A 26,567-nucleotide genomic window follows, 5' to 3' on the forward strand; every position below is an offset into this window, starting at 1 on the left:
TCGATGCAAAAAAACAAAAAGAGGAAGAGGCCCGATGCTGATGGTGTTGATGATGCAGCAAACACCATATCCCAAAAGGCCAGGGTAGATCAACACGATCAGCAGCAACATAACATGGGTTTCTACAGGGCATCCGAAACTGTATCTGAAGAAGTGGTGAATGGGGTGAGATTTAAAGATTTTGAGTCTTTTTATCGTGAAAATGTGCAGGATTTTGACAGTTGTGAGATGGCTGCCTATTCCATTACATCCACTACTGGCCATGTTTCACCAACTACTGTATCCACATTGAATCCTGAGGAGAACTTCAAACCATTTGAAATTTTTTGGATCGACAATGACGGGGAAGCTGAAGCAAACGAGGATGACAATTTGCAGCAAAAGGTTGTTGAGATGCTAAATTTCTCTGACGAGGCGGATGTTGTCCCAACCATTGAAGCAGCACCTATTCAGGCTGATGGAGTTCAAGCTACACAAGTAGGGTCGAATCTGATCGAGGTTGTCTGCATCGACAATGATGGGGAAGCTGCAGCCAAGGGGGATGACGATTTGCGTCCAGAGATTCTTGAGCTGCTAAATTCCAATGGCTGCTCTGATAAGGCAGATATGGTCCCAGCCATTGAAGCAGCACCTGTTCAGGTTGATGGAGTTCAAGCTACACAAGTGGGGTCGATTCTGATTGAATCCTTTACATCTGAAGTCGTTGATCATCATCCTGACTCTGAAGTTTCTGATGATTCCACCCTTAGCAGCGATTGGATAGAGTCGTTTCCGCCAGCATTTGCACAAGCAAATCCAACATGCGGCCTGATTCAAGAAAATAAGATTCAGATGATTCCCAATCCATTTTTCATGGACTGTTTTTATTGATTTCATGTTTTCCTCTTTGTTTATCCACGAGATTAGAGGCTGTTGTCATGTATCTATGGAAGCTGTACATCGATCATTCTTTTTTCATATACAAGGACATGGAGAGTTCTTTAGTACTATAGTCTATTTTTTACCCACTTCTAGAGTGCTGCTAGTATCATCTCCTATTTGGGATCCTGGAAAGCTATTTGTGTAGTGTTAAGGACAAGGGATATAATCCTTGACAAAAATGCTATTTAATTTCTTTTCATCCTAAATTCATCAACTCAGTATCTTATCAACATTGTTTCTAGATTTTGTGTCTATTAACCTAATAATATACATTAGTGTGCTGTTTATGAATGATTGAATTACACTAAACAATTTTTGCAAACACACATCACATCCTTGAAGGCACAATTCATTCCTTAATTAAGAACTGTAATAATGCAATACATGTTCGAACTTCAAAATTCAAAGTAGAAATTAACACTGCAAACAGATAGGAAAGTGAAATTACTAAATGACAAAGCAAGTGAATGCAGCTAAACAGAGGACGTGCCATTAACGATTGCTTTACATCGTAGTCTCTTACTTGAGTTTAATTATTTTACATTTCTCACGATTGCCCCTACGAGTCCGATTCATGGTTCAAAAACTATTATAATCAAAGAATCATAGGTTCTTAGGGCTACAGTAGCACAATGAAGAATTGAAAGAACCAACAATAAGTGGAGACTCGGCACCTATATAAAGTCTCACAAATGAGAATTTGAGATCGTCTTAGGGTTCCTTGACCGCAAAGTAATACGCAGTGCCTCGCATCCCACATTCATCGTTCTTGTTTGGCTTCAAATTGGTTTCTTTTTCTTGAATCACTAGTTAATTACCAAATTACCCTCTTTATTCTTTAAGAAATTGGGGGGAATTACTGGATATTTTGGATAGTATAAAACAAGCTTAATCCATTTGGGTTCACTAAACCCATCTGGACAAGCGGGTCACTAAACCGGGTTACTGAGTTTTTAACATAAATCGGAACGGGAGTTCCATGATGTTTTATCGGCATATACATGGGCCACACCAGCAGCCTATGAGATGTCGACACCTTGTCTTGTTGAACTCCCAAAGATTAATCATCGATTATAAGTTATAACCATTGAGCTTCTGTCACGTGTTCAACCCCAATCACATAACACCTTGACTTTCTATTCCTCCCCTCTCTTTAGTAGAAGAGAGAAATGGCGAAGAAGCTATTCATTACAAATAAATAGTGCTTTGAACTCATTCAAGTTATAAGGTAGCTTTCTCTTTCTCTTTTCTTTCTTTTTCTTTTTTCTTTTAGTTTAGTTTAACCGAATTACACTGTCTCACTTTATTTTACTATTTATGAATAATATTGTTTACATGATCCTATTCCAGCATTGTATTATTCATTATTATTTATGAATGGTCTTTTTCTTATATATTTTTTTAGATATTTTTCAAGCTATATATTCTTTGATTTTAAGAGAAAAATGAATATATATAGAGATTCAAGGGGGTAAACATTACATTTATTATATTTTCACTATGTAGATAACATACTTAACAAGACAAAGAAGACAACTTTTCTCTATATATGAAAAATATATATTTTATTCTCTTTAATTTTTACTTGCTTGTCACTTGATAAAGCAAAATTAAATATTAACTTAAGCATTGAAGTATTCTTTATTCCATTATCTTATTAACCAAGAAAAATCAATATTTTTATGTGAAGATTTTCCACGATTTCATTAATATGGGATAGAAATAGTTTTTTTTTTCTTTTGTAACTACATTTTAAAAGTGCATTTAGCTTGAAAAAAATATTAAATTGATATTTTTTTTTAGTGTTTTTTGATGATTTTGATGTGCTGGTGATGTCAAAATTTTAAAAAAATTATTTTGATATATTTTCAAACTAAGATATTTTTTTAAAAGCATCATGCACCACAATACTAAATACGAGGTTGAATTAAATTTTTTTATTTTATTATATGATACAAAATACTAAAATTAATTTATAATCAACTTAATATTAAAGGATAAAATATAATAAAAATCTACCATTAAAGGTTGGAATTGGAATAAAAAAACAAAGAAAAAAATTAAGAAAAATAAAAACAGAGGAAAAAACCAAAAGACTAACAAAAAAAAATCCTAAATGTGCAGGCTTGAGTGGCCCGAAACAACTGAGATTGTTACAATAAAGTACAGGCATAAGCCTGCATGCCTAGGCAAATAATTTTCATAAAGAGTGCATGACATGTTATTTATCCCTTCTTTTCAAAATAAAAAATAAATAAATAGCAAGTTGTTTGTTATGATAAACAATTTATTGTCTTTTTTCTATAATTTGATCAACAGAAATGTGGCTAAAAAATCAATAGAGATGATTTCTTTTAACATAAATTCTATTTTCAACCATTTTTAACTTGAAAGAACAAAAGAAAACATCATAAAAACTTAAATAAACTCATTTATAACATTAAATAACTTAAAAATGGGTTGAAAAAATAAAAATCAACCCAAATTTATAAAACTCCTCAAGCTCACATCTAAGGTAAGATGAAGGTTGAACAACACCATAGTAGAACTCTTCTTGTTAAATGAAACTTTTTAACACTGAGATCTATTTTTTTTAAGCTAGAATCGATGTCAACTAATCAATTTCTCTCTCCTTGTTGTTTTCATGTGAGTTTCTCTCACCTCTCTTTAGCTTAGAGTTGAAAAATTGAGAAAATAAACTTTTAGATCAAAATAAAAATTTTAAGTAATGTGTAATTAGCCATATATTTTCTCTTAAACTTTCGAGACAAAATGAAATAAATCATTTGTCACTAAAATCAACCTTTTTCATGGTCAAAATCGGTGTCAACCAATCACTTTCTATTTTCTCGTTATTTTTAGATGAGTTTTTATCTTCTCTTTCTAGCTTAAGGACTAAAAAATAAAGAAAATAAATTTTTAGATCAAAATAAAAATTACAAGCAATCTATAGTAAGTCATATATTTTCTTTATGTTTAACAAGTTAGTCCTCTATCTTTAAATTTTGTAGTTTTACTATAATCTCAAGCCTAGTTTATTCAAACAAGATTATAGAAAGGTATGATTAAAAGAAAAAAAAAAAAGTAATTTGTTTCACTATCCATATGGACTGTGAAATTATCCAAGTGTTTTAGTTGTTTTGTTAATTATAATGCATTAAAGTGTTAGTATTTATAGCTTTTTAAGTACACTAAATTACAATTTTAGTCCACATAATTTTACTTATGCTTTTTTTATTATTGATCTTGGACTGGTTGTCATATTTTATACCACTGTAGTAGAAATTGTCAAAGAATCATCTCGATTCAATAGCTTAAGTTGTTAGATGAGATCTTAAGATATTATTTATATTATTTTCTAACACATCCCCTCAAATAAAAGCCATTTGAAGTTGAAACTTACACATACTCATACTATCTTGTGCTTAATTTTTATCAAATAAAATTGGGTAGTGAGATTTAAACTCATGACCACTTGGTCATCAATACTTTGATACCATGTCAAAAAACCATCTCAATCTAATAGCTTAAACTGTTAGGTGATATCCTAATATATGATTTATATTATTTTCTAATGGAAACGATTACATTTTTGTTTTCCCTTCTTTTCATGTGATGTAAAAGCCATAATCTTGATGATTGTTGTTTTTGTGTGTTTGTTAGTAGTTTAGAAAATTCAAAGGATATAAATATAGATCCCATTTAAAAAAAACAAGGATTTTTAGAAAATTGTTGCTAGAGATGCTAAAATGATGCCATTGGATGGTGATGAATATGATAGTAGTGTAAAGCCCTTTAAAATGTGGCAAACAAAAAATATCTAAACAAAATTTATATTAAATCTCCTTGTTCAAATTTTAAATTGTGTGATAGCAATTGCTATTTAGGGTGCTCATCAAGTATTGCTTTATAAAAAGAAAATAGATTGACAAATACATTTCAAGATAATTTCTTCCTTTCATAATAATTCTTTACCACAAAAAAAAATGTGAATGAAAATTTCAAGATGTTGATGAAAGGGGTTATTATCCATGGTTTTTAGCAAAAATATTATCAAAAAAAATCATTTTAATCTAAAAATTTAAGTTGTTAAGTAAAATTTTAAGTGAAAATGTTTTGGACTTGAAATTTATACAAACTCACACTACTTTATATTTAATTTTTATCAAATAAAATAAGATTGTAAGATTTAAACTCGTGATCATTTTAATTAATAAAACTCTAATATTATATCAAATAATCATCTCAACCTAAAACAATAAGCTATTAAATCTCATTCATATTAAATCTCATTCATCGCATAAAATGTCAAGGAAAAAAAAATCTCTATAATAAAAGAAACTTATTTGAGGTAAGAGATAGCAACAACAAGCAATTGAATTCCAATACACAAGACCAGTCTATAATGCATGTATGTGGTGAAAATTCAAGTAAAAGCACTAGCCGTATCGTTCCTCCAGCTTGGCTTGCTTCCTATTGACGTATAGCTTCGCATTATCAGTTCAATCATCAATATGCATCCAAACCACTTGAATTATATCCATAGCTTGTTGCATTACTTTTGTCAAGTAAAACTAGGCTCTCCAAATAGGAACCAATGAAGGTACGGGAAGGTTCTCCCCAAATTCGAAGATCCCTAACTTGCTGGCTCTCCAGGTCACCGGAAACTATCCAGCCACTCCTCTTCTCCATTAAAAGTTCCTCCTTCCTAATTCCCAGTGCTCTGGGAATACCCTCCCCTTGTCCAGCAAGAGTCAACACCAGTTTGGTCCATGACTCCACCACACCATACTCCTTCATCACCCATATGTGGAACTGAACAGAAGACAAAAGGCTAGCCGGGCATACAGAGATGGAAGATTCTTTATATACCATAAGGGGCAAACATGAGGGCCTCACATGAGCCAAACAACTAGGCAATGCAATCTCAAGAAAAATCTCATCACTCATATCAAACCCCAAAACCACAGTGGAAATCCCTTCATGTTGGTCTGCCCGATAAGCGATCCAATGAACAGATCCATTCAGAAATGCCGATGAAACACGCTGATAAGTGTTATATCTCAATGGTCCTGTCCGTGGAATACCCCTCCATGAACCTTCATTAAGTGAGTAAAGCGCCATTTCTGGGAAATTTTCGCTGAGAAACTTTGACTTCCGAAAACTGACCATATTTATCAACTTGTAGTCATTAGCGCGGGAATCATAGCCGAATCCAACAAAGGAGTGTACAGGAAACGGGATTCTAGGTTTGACTATCACGTATTTTTGTATCAATGGATTCCAGAGAATGAAGGATACCATAATACTTTGGAAAATATTTGCAAGGCAAATTAAGCCATTGCAAGAACCGATGACATGAAAATATGATTCGGAGCTCTTGAATGGCAAATGAAGTCGCATGTGCTCATTGAAATCCTGGTTAGCAAGACGGAGAGAGTACTGCTCTTCTCTCCCCCTTGAACAGAGTCGAAGTAGGAAAAGATTTTGACAATCAGTTGATGAAATTGTATGTTGAAGATGCTTAAAAATGAAGGTTGGGCTTTTTATGAGGGAGTTCCACGACTTGCACAAACTTGTGCATCGCAACAGGGATTTTATGGGGAGTTTGCAGAGGATCTCTTGAATCAAATCTTCAGACAAATAATCAGACATTTTTTGATCTGCTTAGCTTTGCTTTGCTTTTTATGTTCTTGGCAGCAGAGAGAAACAGGAAAGTAAGCAGGTCAAATGGGAAGGAGGGGTAACGCTCATCAACGGTTGTTTAGTTTGCATCAAGTGTAACTACTCAAGAGCCCTGTTAATTGCAAATACGCATAATAATAGCTTACAGTCTTGAAGAGAAAACTCCCCATACCTTTCAAAATTGTGAATTTTTTAGCAACGGCAAGCACAACCAATACCTAACCAGCCAAAAGGTAGAATTCTTAATGGCAAGATTAAGACTATGGGGTCTTAATGGAAGCTTAAATGCTAGTAATAAAGAGCAATCAACAAAGGAATACAAAACTTTTCTTCCTCTTATCATCACATGGACGAAAGAACATTATTTAGCTTGAAAGCTTAGATGATGACAGTATCTTGTAGACCCAAATGAATAAAATCAATGAATAACAAGAGTATCAACAAAACCCGAAAAAGGAAAGCAAGGAAAGATTGAACTTGGAAAAATTGCAACTACTTTCTACGCTACACAATCAAGTTTCAAACTTCACATGATGTTATAAGAATAAAACACGGTGGGTTATAAATTATTACAAAGAGTACCTTGGAGGAAGTCGAAAGCCAAGCATGGTGGTTTGTGTCAGTCGCTGGAACTTAGGATCAGCTTGTTCATTAAGAATAAAAACCAGCCGGCAACTTTGAAAATCATGACAGTCATTGCTCAACTCTGACGTGGCATGCAGTAAGCAAAACGAAGGGTAAAGAAACTCTAGTCTGCCTTGTCATAATGGTCAAATTGTGTTTATCTGCCAGAAGTAGGCAACCTTGACAATGAGGCCTGTTTACGTTAGCAAGTGGCTGGAGAAAGGGAATTTCTCGTGAAAGAACCCTAAGCTCCAACTTTCGATTTAAAAATAATAATAATAATAATAACACCATACTTTTATCTTTTTTAATATTATTTCTCTGAAATTACAGTTTATGCGCTATATACCGGTCAACACAAAATTCATGTTTTAGCACAAAAGCTAAAATATCCCTGAATATGATTGAAGTGGCGTAGCAGATTGCATTGATTTCATTGGTTTTGAAATATTTTTATTTTTCACCAAGTTCTCTATCAATTAATTAAATAAATACTAAAATATAAAGAGTAATTTTTAAAAACCCAGTGACAGTATTAACACTTTCAAAAGTAATTATCTCTTTAAAAAAATATTATTTTAAAGATTTTGAAGTTTTTATTTATTTAAAAAAAGATAAGGTGTTAATTAACACTCAAACTGGTACGAACACCTTTTACTGAAATTTCACAAAAAGACATTATTTTTATTTTAGTTCCATGGTAGAAAGATATCCTCTAATATCAATCAAAACTAAATCTCCCTTCCGAGACATTATTAAGAGTACCTCGTATGCCTCTAAAATTCTCTTTGATGTTTTTGGCAAAGCCTCCTCCGAGCAATTTGCGGTTTTTAGAGGCGGAAACTGAAGTGGGCAGCCTCCAAAGTCCACGACGTGGGAGAACTAAACAAAATACTAATAATAAGCACAATAAACAAAAACGGCACTGACGACTTTACCCTTTACTTTCCAAGTTCATTCACCAAGTAATGTTGACTAGATTATCAAATTCTACATAAGCAACTTATACATTAGGATGTTTCATTGAGTAAGTCTCTGCATCTCATTTTGATCACCCAGTGTCTCCATCAGCAGAGGAGGGGCATATTGTGCTGTCCCCTGGTGCTCCTCCGAATCCTGACAGAATGAAAGAATGATAGCATCAATTGACATCTCCACCACGGCAAAGAAAAGGGTCGCAACAACATAACCGAGAGCCCAGCAGACCTGCACATGTACAGATAGGCACAAGATAAAGACATTTTGAATCACTGGTTTCTATAGCATAGAAAAAAGTACCGAGGAAAGATATCGTGCAACTATTTTAACATCTAGATGTCTGGCTTGGAATTAAAGCACATACCAGCACAGGAAGCAGTGGGGAGGAAATCTTGTTATGAGCTGATCTATATTTGTGGGTATCCAACATCAGGAAAGCAAAAAGTGCACTTGAGAGGCTGACGCATAACTTTCCAAGATATAGAATGACATCTCCAATCACATTCACCCTCCCTATTCTAAGGATGTTGCTGATGATCAATTCAGTTGCAATTGCAGAAGCTCTGCAGAAGCTTTTACCTGTTATAGCTATCTGCAGAAGTCATGAAAACAATGGATAAACAGTGAAATTCAAAAGGTAAAAGAAGAAAAGAAGAAAATAGCATACGGATCAATGAAAGAACCATGCTTGAACAGACAACGAGTCCTGAAATAAATTCTGGGAGTAAGGAAATGTATTATGACATGGTGACAATTGTGTGACTGCCAATAAGTGAAAACAACTGCTTCCATTCCGGAGTTTTTTAAATAAATAAAGCAGGCAAAGTCTTTGGAACAACAATGGGTATCCTTATTCATCCTTCAATAAGGACATGATTGGGGACTGTACTGCAAATGGCAAGTCCCATTGCCATATTAGATTACTGTGACTTAACAGGGCATATCTTGCAAAATGTACCCAAGCAGCTATGCAAGACATGATATGAGAAATTGATAGTTTTGAACCTTACCATTATATAAGCATTGCGGTTCACAGATCTTATAATCCACTCAATACACTGAAAACAAAACCGAGAAGTGTGATATGCTGTCCTTCCCATACAGCTTTCAGGAGTAGTATTAGCAACTTTCAGTTTGCGACGAATTGACTCAAGTATGAAGCGAACAGATTCCACAAACGATAACACCAGGGAGCCAAGAGCCACAGAACCAAGGCTGTAACGTATAAGCTGCTTCATAGAGGAAAAAACAGGTAGGAATGGAATCTCTGGCTGCATTGTGAAAAATAAAAAGCTTAGAAAAATTCTGCTCAGGTAACATAATTGGCAAAATATTGATTATAAGTACATCTAGATTAGTTAACTAATGAACAGAATCTGTCATATGCATGCAAACAAGTCCAGATTTTTTGGCCCCTAGGCAGTCAACACACTACCTAAACTTTCAGAGCTGCCACAAGTGCTTCACTTTTGATGGAAAAAGCAAACAGACAAATTAGTCATCAGGCCACCCAATGGGCAGGAACTTCACTATGAATGTAACAGAGTAGTGTAGCAGCAGGAATTCAATCTGAATAAAGAAAGCTACCGTGTAGTACCTAATGAGTATTTCAATACTCAATCAGTACAACTTGCACATACAAAGTATCCGAGCTCCACAAGTGCTGAGTATTTCAATAGTCAATCAGTACAACTTGCATCCCACTTCTCTCCATATCCAAACTGGAATATAATGTAGGTAATGTACCCATAGGTAACTGACAAATGCAGCTTTCGTTGATCAGCAAATGCTTTATTATTATGCAAACATAAAGAAACTATTCCTATGGATACTAAAAGCAATCAAGTCCAGAGTGGTCGCAGTAAGGTCGTGTCAGAATGAGACCATCCCATCAAAAGCATATAACACAAGCATTTCATGGATATGATGAATTCACATAATCGATTCTTGCATAATTTTCAATACTAGACGTATGATTTAGTGTCTTACCGATGTCTCACCACGAGCCCAATAATAGGAGGCAACAGAACCCGCAATCACAGTTGAAGAGCAAGCTATAAAGAATTGGGTGGCCCAGTAACAACCAAATAGGTGGAAAAAAATTGCAATTGATATGTGAGGAGTATAATGGATGCTATAACCACAGCAATGATCACAGTTGACCCTTTTTGATACAAGATCATATGCACAGCAATTGGAGTTGCAATTGTTCTGGACAGTCTGGCCAGAACTAAACAAATAGAATGCAGCCGCAAACCAGAACATATAAAAGATTCCAAGGATAGCATATGGCATCACTGGAAAGATTATGAGTGCTTGAACTTCTCCTATGACCTTTGCAGCAACCTGCATACAGATTAAAAGAGTACTTTATTCATTCAGTATTGCATCAACCTATTCTATGGTTGATCAATAATAAATAACAAATTGTGCCTGAAGATATAGCTCATCACAATTAGACTATTGAGAAAGTGGTATTATCACTTTTCAATAAAGAAAAAAGAAATTTTTTCATATGCTCAGGCACATCATCTGCAAAAGAAGCAATCCTGGGAAATTTTCTAATTCTAGAGTATCGATTTCTAGGTACTAGATAGTCCTGTGATATAGAATTATTGATCATCCAAGTGTCATACATCTATTGAGCAAATCTTGGTAGTCTAGTAGTTGATAGTAGTAGAATATCTTGATTTGGCACACCGATTCAGTGGAATCCAAGGTGCAGATGAGCTGAAAGGTAATCCAGTCCAGAAAGGTGGTTTAACAATCAGGCATTCCTAACACTTGCAAGGGCAATGCATAATTGCATTGATAAGTTCCCAGCGAAAGAATAAGAATTAAGCTGTGATCTGGTTGGCTGTATCACTATAATCTAGTTCAGGAAGGGACCACTATCAAAATGCAAATACATCTTCAAAACTTCCCTCAATTAGATTTACCAGATTATAATTTATTGAGGTTGGAGCACTAAAATCCGCATTATCATTGAATGGGACTACGATTGTGAGTCTTCCATAACTCATAAGTTTCTAGAAATCATTTATTCATTATTATATTTTAGATTGAGTTAGATATATACTAGCCTTGAGGACAGATGTAGCCATAAGGATGCGGTGGACTATGGCAATTGATGTAAGGATGGAAACAACCATTATAAAAGTCATCAGAACAGCAGCAGCGCGGAGATGATTTAGCTCCTGAAAGATGCAAATTACTTTTGAGTAAATAACATGACACATGCACATGCAAAAACCACAGCAAATCATGATATTAGAGAGAGAGAGAGAGAGAGAGATAATCATATACTCATTAATGAGGAAACCCACCCGTCCAAACACGTGGTAGTACGGATCATGTGCACCAATGATAGGGGAGATCGCATCATTCCCAATCCATCCAGCTAAATTAGACAAAAGTAGAATAAACTCAGGTTAACATCTCCATGATAATTATTGCCACATTCAGGTGTACAAGGAAACTTCTGTCACAATACTTGGGACCATAGAGACTAAAATAAGTTAGCTACAGAAAACTAAACTCGTAGAACTCGAGAGTCAATCAATGCTGAACAAAGTTTAGTTGTTGAACTCTCGAGTTACTGAGTTTTTACACGATTCAGTGGAATCCAAGGTGCAGATGAGCTGAAAGGTAATCCAGTCCAGAAAGGTGGTTTAACAATCAGGCATTCCTAACACTTGCAAGGGCAATGCATAATTGCATTGATAAGTTCCCAGCGAAAGAATAAGAATTAAGCTGTGATCTGGTTGGCTGTATCACTATAATCTAGTTCAGGAATGGACCACAATCAAAATGCAAATACATCTTCAAAACTTCCCTCAATTAGATTTACCAGATTATAAGTTATTGAGGTTGGAGCACTAAAATCTGCATTACCATTGAATGGGCCTATGATTGTGAGTCTTCCATAACTCATAAGTTTCTAGAAATCATTTATTCATTATTATATTTTAGTTTGAGTTAGATATATACTAGCCTTGAGGACAGATGTAGCCATAAGGATGCGGTGGACTATGGCAATTGATGTAAGGATGGAAACAACCATTATAAAAGTCATCAGAACAGCAGCAGCGCGGAGATGATTTAGCTCCTGAAAGATGCAAATTACTTTTAAGTAAATAACAAGACACATGCACATGTAAAAACCAAAGCAAATCATGATATTAGAGAGGGGGGGAGAGAGAGAGATAATCATATACTCATTAATGAGGAAACCCACCCGTCCAAACACGTGGTAGTACGGATCATGTGCACCAATGATAGGGGAGATCGCATCATTCCCAATCCATCCAGCTAAATTAGACAAAAGTAGAATAAACTCAGGTTAACATCTCCATGATAATTATTGCCACATTCAGGTGTACAAGGAAACTTCTGTCACAATACTTGGGACCATTGAGACTAAAATAAGTTGGCTACAGAAAACTAAACTTGTAGAACTCGAGAGTCAATCAATGCTGAACAAAAAACCAAATTCATTCATACAATAAAACAGATGAAGTAAAAAATATCTAGAAGCACCAGTTAGTCTGCATCCCACTTCTCTCCATATCCAAACTGGAAAATAATGTAGGTAATGTACCCATAGGTAACTGACAAATGCAGCTTTTGTTGATCAGCAAATGCTTTATTATTATGCAAACATAAAGAAACTATTCCTATGGATACTAAAAGCAATCAAGTCCAGAGTGGTTGCAGTAAGGTTGTGTCAGAATGAGACCATACCATCAAAAGCATATAAGACAAGCATTTCATGGATATGATGAATTCACATAATCGATTCTTGCATAATTTTCAATACTAGACGTATGATTTAGTGTCTTACCGATGTCTCACCACGAGCCCAATAATAGGAGGCAACAGAACCCGCAATCACAGTTGAAGAGCAAGCTATAAAGAATTGGGTGGCCCAGTAACAACCAAATAGGTGGAAAAAAATTGCAATTGATATGTGAGGAGTATAATGGATGCTATAACCACAGCAACGATCACAGTTGACCCTTTTTGATACAAGATCATATGCACAGCAATTGGAGTTGCAATTGTTCTGGACAATCTGGCCAGAACTAAACAAATAGAATGCAGCTGCAAACCAGAACATATAAAAGATTCCAAGGATAGCATATGGCATCACTGGAAAGATTATGAGTGCTTGAACTTCTCCTATGACCTTTGCAGCAACCTGCATACAGATTAAAAGAGTACTTCATTCATTCAGTATTGCATCAACCTATTCTATGGTTGATCAATAATGAATACCAAATTGTGCCTGAAGATATAGCTCATCACAATTAGATTATTGAGAAAGTGGTATTATCACTTTTCAATAAAGAAAAAAGAAATTTTTTCATATGCTCAGGCACATCATCTGCAAAAGAAGCAATCCTGGGAAATTTTCTAATTCTAGAGTATGGATTTCTAGGTACTAGATAGTCCTGTGATTTAGAATTATTGATCATCCAAGTGTCGTACATCTATTGAGCATATCTTGGTAGTCTAGTAGTTGATAGTAGTAGAATATCTTGATTTGGCACACCGATTCAGTGGAATCCAAGGTGCAGATGAGCTGAAAGGTAATCCAGTCCAGAAAGGTGGTTTAACAATCAGGCATTCCTAACACTTGCAAGGGCAATGCATAATTGCATTGATAAGTTCCCAGCGAAAGAATAAGAATTAAGCTGTGATCTGGTTGGCTGTATCACTATAATCTAGTTCAGGAATGGACCACAATCAAAATGCAAATACATCTTCAAAACTTCCCTCAATTAGATTTACCAGATTATAATTTATTGAGGTTGGAGCACTAAAATCCGCATTATCATTGAATGGGACTACGATTGTGAGTCTTCCATAACTCATAAGTTTCTAGAAATCATTTATTCATTATTATATTTTAGATTGAGTTAGATATATACTAGCCTTGAGGACAGATGTAGCCATAAGGATGCGGTGGACTATGGCAATTGATGTAAGGATGGAAACAACCATTATAAAAGTCATCAGAACAGCAGCAGCGCGGAGATGATTTAGCTCCTGAAAGATGCAAATTACTTTTAAGTAAATAACAAGACACATGCACATGTAAAAACCAAAGCAAATCATGATATTAGAGAGGGGGGGAGAGAGAGAGATAATCATATACTCATTAATGAGGAAACCCACCCGTCCAAACACGTGGTAGTACGGATCATGTGCCCCAATGATAGGGGAGATCGCATCATTCCCAATCCATCCAGCTAAATTAGACAAAAGTAGAATAAACTCAGGTTAACATCTCCATGATAATTATTGCCACATTCAGGTGTACAAGGAAACTTCTGTCACAATACTTGGGACCATTGAGACTAAAATAAGTTAGCTACAGAAAACTAAACTTTTAGAACTCGAGAGTCAATCAATGCTGAACAAAAAAGGGCTAAAAGGAAACTCTTTGTTTAAAAACTTTGGAAGAACTACTTCACCAACAAGAGCAGAAAAGCTAACAGAACTATCACAACCAAAACAGGGACATCTTTATTTTGTTTAGCATTGTAAAAAGAAAAGGAACTTGTTTTCTTATTGGTCAAGCTAAGCAGTGCTACTGCACTACATTAAAAGAATAGGCTAAATCCATGATTCCAAGTTTTTCTAAGTCCACCCTCATAGGAATTACCTTTACCAAGATTGCCAACATATTGCTGTATCATAAAGCAATAGAGCTAACCTTTAAGGTAGTAAAACATTGTTACTGCAATAATGAGAATATTAAAAAGGGCAACTGTTATCCAAGGCATTGCAGCAACAAAATGCCGAATCAGCAGTAGCCAGATCACTGATACAAATAGTGGCAAGAGTCCTCCACAAACAATCAATACTGGCCAGGACTTTTCAATGTCAGCCACGTATCTCTGCATACAAAACATAAATGATGAACTTCGACAGCAGAAACCCAACATATATAGTTGTCTCCATGGAAAAACAAAGTATGCATATGACACAGAGAGGAAGGAATAAAGTAATATAATTCACTTATCCACTGGTATAATCATTCTAAAGAAGCAAAGCAGGGGAAAGTCCCCTAACCTTCAAAACTGATGACCGAGCATTGATGGACCTGTGAATGGACTTGTCTATTATAATGTCCTCATTGATGTTCACTCCACCCATTTGCTGCCAATGTCGCATGGATACATTTGATGCACGAGCAACATATTGGCATCTCCAATAAACTGAGATTAAACATGCACAATTTTGCAAACAAAAAATTGAAGTTAAGAACCAAGATGCCTGTAATCAATCAACATAGTTGCACCCTAATATCCTGGTGATAGTACTTCAAAAAGTTGTGCCTCGCAAACAGAATATAGTCTACTTACCATTTACACTTGGGAATATCACAGGGTAACAAGGACCCTGAAGTTGAAGAGAGGTGTTTCTCATTTCAGGAGTGAGGAACTCAAAATAGTCATAGTTCCTATCAATCCAATCATCCACAGAGAGACGGATTTCTCCTTCTGGATAATCACACACCCAATTAAGTGCATCTTCTGAGGGAATGGGACAGTCCAACAAGCATATACTCCGAGCATTAGCCAACTTGAATTGGCTGTTCTTCAAACCACTAAGATAGACCTGGTTAGGATTTAACCAATATGTAAGCTCCAATTCACGAAGACCAGGGTGTGCATGTCTGTCACCACAAACATTTCCTTTGTAGTCCAGCCCATAAGTAAGCCTGATAAGCCATAGCAAAAGCAATCATAATAATGAACAACAAATTGCAAAATGCAGATGGAAAAAAAGAACCAAAAGCAATCATAATAATGAACAACAAAGGGCAAAATGTAGATGGAAGAAAAATCATATCAAAGCAAAACTGGAAAATACACACAAGCAAAGATGCTTAATGTGACCAAAATCTACATACAGTAATAGCACAGATTTGAAGTCGCAACCAGTCAATGTGAAGCAATGTATCGTTTGCTATCCAAAAAACATGTATTATAAGTTGCCAACACTTTCAGTGGGAAATTTATTATCTCACAGTCTAGAGCTCAAATTTGGCACTAGAAAAGTTGAAAATCTCTATTGACCTGTCAAATACAAAACCACTAGACCAAAATTGAAGAGAGATTTTCATTAAAACTTGGAATGGCATTCCAAATTCTCATTTTCAATTTTTGCTTCATTAATTTTCTTTGCAAGCAAACAGATAAACAATAAAAAAGCTAAAAAAAAAACAGAGAGACTTACGTAACATATGGAAGTTCTAAATTTTACATGAAAGTAAAGACCACTCAGATAATATGAGCAAATGCATAGCTGCTTTTTTTTCAAAATACAGCTAAAAATAACAAATTTAATAAATTAATACTAACAAATGTTAAAAAAGCGATCCCATTTAAGAGACAGCAAATCTTAACATGAAAATCACAAATAAGCAAAAATTACCAGAGAAAATAAAGATACCCCATTTGGGTTTTCGAAGTGAGTATGTTTCTAAACAAAAGCCAAAAAAGATACTTGCCTTAAAGGGTTTCCTTTGTTGAATCCAAAGCTAGAGTTAACAATCATAGCAACCCAGAATGCTATGAAAATAACGAGAAATGCAACATCTCGACATTTCCTGTTGTGTCTAATGATTCCACCAACTTGTGTACTCCCATCACTTGAAGGGTACCTCCCTATCACTGCCCCTAGAGGTCCTCTCATCTCTCTACACACACTGCCACTGTATGTATCTCTTGCTCTCTTATCTCTCAATGTTCAAGAACTAGAGAGGGAAAGTTATGGTAGAGGGAGCGGGAGAGACAGAAAAGGGAAAGTATTTTTAGTGAGAGAAAGAAGGGAAGGGACAGTAGAGTGGAAGCTAAAAAAGGGCGTGTTTTAGATTTGGAATAAATCCCAGCAGTAGTTTAATAATTTTGCTTTTGGTTTTAAGACAAAGATACCATTGATATGTGTTTGCAGAGATCAAGGGGGTGTTTGGATGGGAGTGAGTTTTAATTTGTTTTTTTATTAAAATTTGATTATTTTTAAAATTAACTTCTTTAATATTTTTGGATTATTTTACTGTATTATTATTAAAAAATAAATTTTAAAAAATTAAAAGATATTATTTTAATATTAATATTAAAAAAAAAACATTTTAAGAAACAAATATTTTGAGAGAATCCATGTCCTGCGGCTTTTGAAGTGGACGCTCCTGATCAATTGGCTCTGCTTTAGAGCTTAGGCTTAGCTTTTGTTTTCTTTATTATTTGTACCATCCCATTCCCACCACGGTTACCAAAAAGTCCATGAACAAAGATCCCACCTTCAAATTCATTTTTATTTTCATTCTGTGGACTAAGATGTTCTTTCTTCAAATAAATGATTTTTAATATTTTTTTTATTTTTTTATATCCGAGTTAAATATGTTTTAATAACTTAATAAGAATAGATTGTCTTATATTTGTTTTACTCTCCTTGCCTATTTAAATCTATAAATACACCGAAAGAATTGATGGTGTTTATTTTTTCAAGAAACTTTTCTATTAAAAAATAAAAATTTAATTTTTATCCAGACATCATTGTGTCTAGCAATAGTTTTTTCATCAAATTTCGAGAGTTTTTTTAATTTTCAATTAATTTTTTTCGTATTTTTGTGTTTAATATATTAATATTTAAAATATTATTCTAATATATTTTTAAAATAAAAAAAATATGCAGCAGTACCAAAAGGCACCAGCCGCTGTAATTTTCGCAGTACCAAAAGGCACCAGTCTCTGAAATTGTCGCACAAAATCGTTGACGGTTGGTTGGGCTAGCTGGTTCCGAGCACCTCCGCTCCACTTTGGATCTGAGTACAAGTACACCACCTCCACTGTCGACTCCTCTTTATAGAAATTTAGTATTCGCCTAGCCTCCTTTTTCTCACTTTAGTTGTTGCTGTTTCCCTTCATTCGGTCAATAAACCCAGCATATGTCCCTGTAGAACTTCGAAAGCTACCGGTACCTTCCATGTAATACAAGCATGCCTGGCGCTGGAGAAATATGCTGCTTGCTTGTGAAGGAAAGGTATTGAAGGAATTGTACTCTCGATTATTTAATTTCCCTTTTTTTTTTATCTCCTTAATTTGTTGCCCTCTACAAGAAGCTTACGATACTCAGAGAACAGTGAGTGGAGGAAACAGAATCTGCATCAGTTGTGTGCATCATCGTCTTCTCTTTGTATTGGGGTGCTAATTTATGTTCACTTTTCGATGAATGTATCTGTTGGATGGTGACGCCTAACATGCAAGTGAGCTTTGAAGACAACACAGCCTAGCACAGAACTTGCAATGCATTGAAAAATCAGAATTAACATTACTGCTGATACAATGGCTGCTAAATACAGCATTCCTATGTAGCTGCAAAAACTGGAAGTGCATAGATGATGAGAAACACAAATGCCTAAGCCCCATAACATTAAGAAGATCCATTTGTTTTCCTTGGCAGTCAACTATAAATATCAACACCAGAAGTGATATCTTTGGCAGCTTGGTGGTCAGGATCCATGTGCATGTTATCAGATGAGAAATACATGAATCTGTAATAGTTTAGGCTTTCACGTTAAAGCTAGTACACTCACATAGCAACATCTGGGTCCAACCTTCTTTGAATAGCAGCCGCAGCCTATAAATGTAATGTGACTTATCAATGATAAGCTGGAGAAAAAGATAATTGAAGAGCAAAGACAAAGCAAGATTGTTTTCATCACCTCAAAATTGCCAAGCTTGTACTGGTAAGCCATCTCTTCTCTCAGCTGGGCTTGTTCTTTCATTGCTTGTGCCTATTCAAATCAAGACGATGAGACAAGCATAAATTCCTAAAGCATCTAGATTTCAACAAATAATCCATAATTAAAAAGGGAAAGGAAGCTAACCATTCCACTCTGCATAGAACGCTTCAAGGCTTCCACCTCTGCTTCCTTTTGCTTTTCACGTTCTCGCATTAGTTCTTGCCTGGAAGAAATGAATGAAAATAATTGGAAAAAAAAAACAAAAATATAAAGCTGTCATAGTTTTCAGTCAACGAAACCAACACTGGTAACAAAACTTGAAAGACAATTAATGTAATTTTTTTCTTATGCCCTGCACTTCAGCGGTTCATAACTAGTTCAAATTACCTAGTGTGGAATTACAGGTGTACTTGTTTATTTAGTTTGAGGTCCCTAGCAAAGATTAACTGATGAACTTAAAGAACTTCAAGATGCATAGCCATTTCGGGGTACTTTTACAACAGAGTAAAACATACAAAACATATTTACAGGTATAAAATCAGCCAAATTAAACCAGATTAAACCATTAGCTCACAAAACACAAAAATTAACATTCTATGGCAAATCTCCACATTTTCAAACTCTAAAGAGAGAGTGAGAAGTGAGGAAAGATAACAGGTGACCAAGAAGGACTCTTGGAATCAAGGTTAACAACAACGAGAAAGAACAGGGAATGATGCATGTGTATGGAAAATTGATTCTTACAAGGATAGCAGCAGCAAGTATGGCAGTATATAAATCAAATAGCATTTAGATGTAACAAGCTACGAAAACTGCAACAAAACTGGAATACCAGATCCCTTTAAATTTATTAGACCGAGATTGCGAAGAGTGACATACCGACGCTGTTCTTCATCATTAAATACAGTACGCTCTGATGCCATGACCTTCTTGAAACCTTTCTTCATTTCCTTTTCCATTTTATGTTGGTAATAAGCATCAAGGTTATAATATCTGAAACCACAAAAATGGAGCAATTCTTTGTAAAATCTAACTAATATAATAACAGTTTCTCATGGTTTTAACTGAATTTAAGTTAGCAGCAGGGATAGACCATTTGCCAATCCCACCCAGTCCTTTTCCTTTTTACCTAGTACCGTTATTGCCCTTGTATTATTTTCATAATGAAACATTCAAAGTTCCTTTCAAGGAGTAACACAACTGAAGAGAGTGTATAAGCATCCATGTGATATCAGAAAAGATACATACTTTTTGGACGGAAAAGTTGCCGTGTTATGATCCTCCATGAATCTGTAAAATCATTGACGCTAAGAAATTAAGACAGTACTCAAAATTCAGTTGGAAAGTTGCACCAAAGCTGCATACTAAGCTATATTTCATCAGTTGTTTCTCTGATGAAAGAAATGCATGGAATCAAGAATTTTTTATGTACTCACTGTTTGAACATTTGCTTCTCTTCCCAGTTTGGCAGGCTTTCTAGATTCACCTTCAAAGAGATCCAAACAATTATAAACAGAAGTAGGATAAACAGAAAATAAAGAATTCAACAGAATTAACATCATTAATTTCAAGTTTCAATCCATCCCCACCTGCCTATAAAATCCCCTCCCCCCCCCCCCAAAAAAAAAAAAAAAGCAAAAAAAAAAAAAGATAATATATATAAAACATAGCATGGGTTAATAGAAAAACCATAAAACAAATACCTGTTTCACTTCTGCCAACCATGCAGTGAACTCTGGTCGTTTATTCCTACAAAATAGAGATTAATATATAAGATCAGTGGAGTATAGTTATGCAAAAGAAGGATAGAATCTAAAGGAAGTATAGAATTTATCAGACAATATGATTTGACAGGAAAATGGAAGTGGTATTGAAACAAGTTTAATAAAATCACAGCAACCTCAAACTCTGAATGAAGCTTAAGAAACAGCATAACATGTGAAGCAACATGGAAGATGAATCAAGTAAACATTCTTAACATGTCAACAACACGGAAGATGAATCGAGGAAACATTCTTAACATATCAATTTACACCCACCCACTAATTTAGCATTCGCAAGAACCTAGGTCTCTTATGTTTGTCTAACCTAATTTATTAAATGGAGTGTGAACGTTTGAAAATAAGGTTGACCCAACGGAAAATTCGTAATTCCCAACCAATGGTTTATGCACAAGATGAAAGATTCAGAAACAGGGGTTACAAAACCTAGAATCCAATCAACTTTGAAGTACAAATCCTCATGTGACAAAAAGCCAAATCACTCAACTCTATTAGACCCAGATTCTTGTACAGATTAAGTAAAAAAGTAAAGTCCAAGATTTTCAAAATGAAGGTTTTGTATTTAACATTACCAAAATAACTGTTGGACATCAAATATTCAAACTTCAACATATTCCCTTAACTGAATTTACCAAAATAACTGAAGTACAAATCCTCATGTGACTAAAAGCCAAATCACTCAACTCTATTAGACCTAGATGCTTGTACAGATCAAGTTAAAAAGTAAAGTCCAAGATTTTCAAAATGAAGGTTTTGTATTTAACATTACCAAAATAACTGTTGGATATCAAATATTCAAACTTCAACATATTCCCTTAACTGAATTTGCCATCAATAAAACAAATGAGCAGCATAAAATATGCATAGCTTTCACAATCTCGTAACAAAAAAGCGTCAATGACAAAATTTCTACTGCATATTTATTAGCCAATCCCTTCCAGCAGACCAAAATCTCGACATATGATGATGCAAAAACATAAACAGCTCAATTCTATAGGCCTCAATATGACCCTGATACTAAGTTACCGTGATTTCAGGTTCTCATTTCCACTACTTTTCCTTAACATAATTTTGTCCAAGGCACCCAAACAAGCAAAGAGAAAAAACCAAGATAAGGAAGGAAAAGTAGTAAAATTTGTAGAGCGAGCTAGCAAGCAAGCCCAAACTCTCAATTCATTGAAGAAGAAAAAGAAAATGGAATACTGAAAATTCCAACTCAATAGACCTACACATCCTACCTCCACTAACTTGCTACAATGATCTAATTTCCCATTTCCAAACCCTAAAATTATTATTATTCAAATTTCATCTACTTTTACACACACAACACTTAATAATAATGCATCTTCAAAATTACAAAAAAAAAAAAAAAACATTTTTTAACTAAAGAAAGGAAAAAAAAATAAAAAAACCATACCACATATCAGTTTCTCTAATAATCCCATACTTGCCCCATGAATTGGTAACTGCTCCCTTTTTCCCTTTCTCCTTCTTTTTCTTTGCTTTCTCCTTCCTTTCCCTCTTCTTTTCTTTCTCTCTTTTCCTCCTTTTCCTTTCCCTCTCTTCCTCTCTTTCCCTTCTTTTCCTCTCCTTCCTCTTCCTTCTCCTCCTCTCCGATTCTTCACTCTCACTCGAATAATCCGACTCTGATTCCAACTCCGAATCTGAGCTTCTTCTACTTCTGTTCCGTTTCCGTGACTTTCGCTTCGATTTTCTGCGTTTGGTGTCTTCGTATTCTGACTCCGACTCGGAATCGGTGCTATCTCGCGATCTCCTCCTTCTATGTGATTCGGATTCGGAATTTTGTTTTCGAGACTTGTCTTTTGATTTTCCGCTGCTTTCTAAGACGTCGCCACCTTTATCCGACGCGGTGCCATTTTCATCTGTGGCCATTTTTTTCTCCTCTCGTGGGTTTTAGGTTCTGTGGAAGATAAGTGAGATTTATAAAGTAGATTATGGTTGAGTGAGCTCGAGCTAGATAGTGCCCTGTTTGGATTCTAGTTAAAATTAGAAGACCGGAAAAAACTTTGAACCCCTACAGCGTGTAGTTCCAACCCAACAATTTGTTTTTTTTCTTCGACCAAAAAAAAAAAAGGCAAAAGGAAAGTGGGCCTACACCAATACTGAAAACTTATAAAAGCCCATTTCATTGTGGGTGTTGTTTTTATTTATCAATTGTTTTTAAAATTATTTTTATTTAGAAATATATTAAAATAATATTTTTTATTTTAAAATTTTTATTTTTATATTATAAAAACATTAAAAAAATATTTAAATTTTCATAATATTTAGAACGCAATTCTAAACAAAGTAAAACCATGAAAAAATTAGATAAGTGTTTGTGGGGATCAACATTTTTTACTGCTAATTACTTTCAATATTTAACAAAATAATTTCCCAATGATTAATTTTGAGGGGAAGGCAAATGATTCAAATATTTCTCCATACAAATTTGAAAGCTGAAACTAGATTGTCGAAGAATCTGAACGCCCTTTTCACTAATTGGTTGAATGTGCACATGCACCTTGGCTGGATTTGGCAGCATCTAGTCTAAGAATTTGGGGAGAACCAGTAAAATCGAGCGACTCAATCGTTATACTTGCTGTCTTGAACTAAGAATTGTCTTTGTTTCCTCATCTTCATCTATATTATCAGCAGTTTTCATGCTCTCTAAAAGTCCAGCCACTTCTTTCCCACATCTGATATACGACTTGATGAGAGCATGATACATTTCCCTACTTTTTGGGACCCTAGTCTCCAACAAGCCCACAAACGCTTCTACTTCTTGAGCGTCCCCGTTATCACCAAGCCAATTCAATATGTTGGATATCATTGCAGGTTTCGGTCTCCACCCTTTATTTTCGGTATCTGCTGCCAGAGCTTCTTTCATGCATTCAAGAGCCTTTTCCATATTCTGCTTATCCATATACCCTGCTGAAATAATAGACCAACTACTTGGATTTTTCATCTTTTGTTTTTCTATTATGTCTTGAAGCATTGCCTCGGCTTTTTCAGGTAAACCTTTCCTAGAATACCCGATGAGGACGACATTTGGAACTCGAAAATCATAATATTGGCAAGACGATTCCCAGTCCTGCAGCAATTTCTCAGCTTCTTCAAGGTGACCAAGCTTTACTAGAGATCCTAAGATGGTTATATAATCTCTATTGAGTTGTTTCTTGCAGTTGGCTTTTGCAAGCTCCCACAACCTCATCATCTCATCCTTGTTCCCAAGACTTGCATAGAGCGAAATCAAATGATTGTAGCCTAGTGCATTTTTATTAACCTTCTCTTCACATTTTTTCAAGTAGACAAGTGCTTTCTCTTTCAGACCTGCTTCTAGATAGATATTGGCTACTGTAGCAAATGTTCTCCAGTCCATGGAGATATGTGACTGGCTCTCCATTTCTCGTAGAATTTTCTCCACATTATCAAAGTCAGATCTTTCCCCATAAGATTTCAAGCAAATTCTGTAGCTGAAAAGGTCAGGGGAAATGCCATTCTCCTTCATATCTGAAAGCACATCAGGAACTTTCTCTAGCAGGCCAGTGTTCACATAGAGGCACATGAGATCATTGTAGTTCAAAGCAGTGGAAACAAAACCCAGCTCCTTCATCTTCTGCACATGGGAAAGGGACTTTTCAACAAGACCACTTCTGACATAACAGTTCAAAAGAGCGCCATATGTTTTGTGAATTTTATCCTTTTCATCCAAATTTTTGAAGTAGCTCTCAGCAGATTCCAGTCCATGAACTTTGCCAATCAGATCCAGCCGCACAGCATGGTCAGATGGTGAGAAATTGCAGAGCCTGTTGCTACTCATCCACTGAGAAACCTGCACAGACCAGGATCCAAACAAAAAATATTAAGAGATGTTGAACCTTATACCTGAAAGTGCCAGTCAAGATTCAGACATTACCTGGCGCTAAGAAAAATTTAGCATTCAGGTCTTCGATACAAGAGATATGTTCAGATATTGGCATAATAATATGTTACAGCAAGGGTTTGAGAAATTGAATGACTATGAGATGAAAAGAAAAGGAATGCGGAGCACTTCAAAAGTTCCTCTTTTCCCTATGTTTAATAGTGATTGTTCGTAAGAGGCACAATAATTCCAACACACAGGACATTGGTATATGGTACACAGATTCACAAGAGAGGTTCAAAGCATCAACTAAATAAAACTACAATGTATATACAAACGCAGTAGTTATATGACTACTTTTAAACAATTTCTTATCTAAGAAATTTCAGTACCACTAAGACTAGCTCCATGAGGATAAATCCCTCTATTTCCCATGCATCAGATAGAAAAAAACTCCAGTAATGCAAAAGATTAATACAACACTTGGTTTAGCAATGATTCACCAAATAGATTCAAAATTGAAGCCTGATCTGCAAACAAGAACACGATAAACAAATTATGTCACACCTGGATGGTTGCTTAGAATTCTTACATCAGTTCATCAGGATCTGTACAATTCCCCTCATTTGATGGAGAAATATCATGCATGGGCTTAACAAAGAGGTCATGGGTTGAAAATCTGAGAACAGCCAATTCATACAAAAAATGCTGGAATGGTATGACTTTCTCGCGCTCTAATTCCTAAGATCCAATTTCAGCAGGAAGTAACTGAGTAATGGCGTTTCTAAGAATACTAAGGCCTGTCATTCACGAATCTTGGTGACTTGTTAGTATTGAACTTTAATGAGATTAACAAAATTACAAACACTTACGGCAAAAAAAGGTAGCTCCACGACAGCTATTATAAAGGAAGCAAAATTGAATATATTTTCTTTATTTCATCTTAAATCCACTCTCTTGATTTTGATTTAACATCATTATCGCTAGTCTCAAGGAATAAACCGGCATTAGATATCATACTGAGCTTCCCCTTTTCACTTTCCACGCTTCTAGAGAAAACATAAGCCTTAATTAAAAACAAGGCCAAATGAGCCATCACTCGTGTTGTTCAATTCCAGAAAACTCCTCCTCCCAAGTTCCAACTTAACGAAATTCAACTTGTTATTTGTCCATTCATTTATTGAGAGCAATACAAGAAGTTAAAAGCTCCCTGATCCTAATCAAATGAACCCAACAAGCATGAAAAACACAAACAAATATTTCAGTTTTTCTTTACATTTTCCCATTAGCAAATACAACTTCAGACATAATTAAAAAAGTAGCACCAAGTACCGAAATTCAGTAAACATTATCCATTTCTACAATACAAAACACAATCCAACACAAAACAAAACCTACATTTATTTTCCTCTCCTTCCCCCAAGTTTCTCATCAATCAAACAAGGGTTTTGGTTGCAGACTATCAAAATCAAGTCACTCATTGGCCACTAACCTCAAGAGCTTGTTTAAAGCGTTTGCGTTCACGAAGGCCTTTAACAATTGTTCGAAGCTCGTAGTCTTTAACTTTCTTGCCCTCTTCAACCCACTGCTCAAGCACTGGAGCCAAACTGATGCGTGGGTCACCAAGTGGACTGATTCTAGAATAAAGGTTGTTCCTTTGAGTTGATGCCTTTCTGACGTATGATCTTCTCATGATTGCATTTGCTACCAGGTTTTGGGTTCTGTTTACAAGAGAAGAGAATAGCGCTGCCATTTAGGGAAATCGAGAATTCAGTGATTACAGTGAAGGAAGAGAGTGGATAGCAGTTTTTCTGGGTTAACTGAAGGATTTGGAAGAGGAACTTAGGATTAGGGTTTTAGAGGGGTTTAAGCAGGTGGGAAGCTCACTCCTCTTAGGACTTCGAGCCTAATTATAAAATTATCGAACCCGACTCGCCTTTGATCTGGTAGAGTT

General features: G+C 35.3%; 4 protein-coding genes across 6 annotated transcripts; all 4 read right to left on the bottom strand.

Moving 5' to 3' along the window:
- Positions 1-5,235: 5,235 nt before the first annotated feature.
- Positions 5,236-7,401, bottom strand: LOC105129195 (F-box protein CPR30-like). The gene is made up of 2 exons (XM_011031156.1): positions 7,189-7,401; positions 5,236-6,824 (listed from the first exon to the last, which is right to left on the bottom strand). Exon 2 carries the CDS (start codon positions 6,574-6,576, stop codon positions 5,431-5,433), a length of 1,146 nt encoding a protein of 381 aa, XP_011029458.1. The 5' UTR covers positions 6,577-6,824; positions 7,189-7,401; the 3' UTR covers positions 5,236-5,430.
- Positions 7,402-8,122: 721 nt separating this feature from the next.
- On the bottom strand, positions 8,123-17,157 carry LOC105129196 (Plasma-membrane choline transporter family protein). Of its 2 annotated transcripts, none has more exons than XM_011031157.1 (10): positions 16,733-17,157; positions 15,582-15,940; positions 15,289-15,434; positions 14,930-15,113; positions 12,446-12,519; positions 12,203-12,316; positions 10,198-10,554; positions 9,219-9,479; positions 8,573-8,800; positions 8,123-8,436 (listed from the first exon to the last, which is right to left on the bottom strand). In XM_011031157.1, the coding sequence occupies exons 1-10, from the start codon at positions 16,915-16,917 to the stop codon at positions 8,251-8,253; spliced, it is 2,094 nt and encodes a 697-aa protein (XP_011029459.1). In that variant the 5' UTR covers positions 16,918-17,157; the 3' UTR covers positions 8,123-8,250. The 2 variants fall into 2 exon arrangements, with proteins under 2 accessions (XP_011029459.1, XP_011029460.1); XM_011031158.1 differs by lacking the exons at positions 10,198-10,554; positions 12,203-12,316; positions 12,446-12,519 and adding exons at positions 13,052-13,408; positions 14,146-14,259; positions 14,389-14,462 and having other exon boundaries at positions 16,733-17,153.
- Positions 17,158-18,528: 1,371 nt separating this feature from the next.
- LOC105129197 (nucleic acid-binding protein) lies at positions 18,529-22,784 on the bottom strand. Its single transcript, XM_011031159.1, has 8 exons — positions 22,166-22,784; positions 20,671-20,716; positions 20,404-20,453; positions 20,216-20,257; positions 19,847-19,960; positions 19,112-19,190; positions 18,947-19,018; positions 18,529-18,861 (listed from the first exon to the last, which is right to left on the bottom strand). Exons 1-8 carry the CDS (start codon positions 22,639-22,641, stop codon positions 18,814-18,816), a joined length of 927 nt encoding a protein of 308 aa, XP_011029461.1. The 5' UTR covers positions 22,642-22,784; the 3' UTR covers positions 18,529-18,813.
- Positions 22,785-23,102: 318 nt separating this feature from the next.
- On the bottom strand, positions 23,103-26,551 carry LOC105129198 (pentatricopeptide repeat-containing protein At4g21705, mitochondrial-like). Of its 2 annotated transcripts, XM_011031161.1 has the most exons (3): positions 26,106-26,193; positions 25,097-25,143; positions 23,103-24,583 (listed from the first exon to the last, which is right to left on the bottom strand). In XM_011031161.1, exon 3 carries the CDS (start codon positions 24,569-24,571, stop codon positions 23,342-23,344), a length of 1,230 nt encoding a protein of 409 aa, XP_011029463.1. In that variant the 5' UTR covers positions 24,572-24,583; positions 25,097-25,143; positions 26,106-26,193; the 3' UTR covers positions 23,103-23,341. The 2 variants fall into 2 exon arrangements, with proteins under 2 accessions (XP_011029463.1, XP_011029462.1); XM_011031160.1 differs by lacking the exon at positions 25,097-25,143 and having other exon boundaries at positions 26,106-26,551.
- Positions 26,552-26,567: the final 16 nt, after the last annotated feature.

Source organism: Populus euphratica, unplaced genomic scaffold (genome assembly GCF_000495115.2).
Source record: "Populus euphratica unplaced genomic scaffold, PopEup_1.0 scaffold86.1, whole genome shotgun sequence".
Lineage (NCBI taxonomy): Eukaryota > Viridiplantae > Streptophyta > Magnoliopsida > Malpighiales > Salicaceae > Populus > Populus euphratica.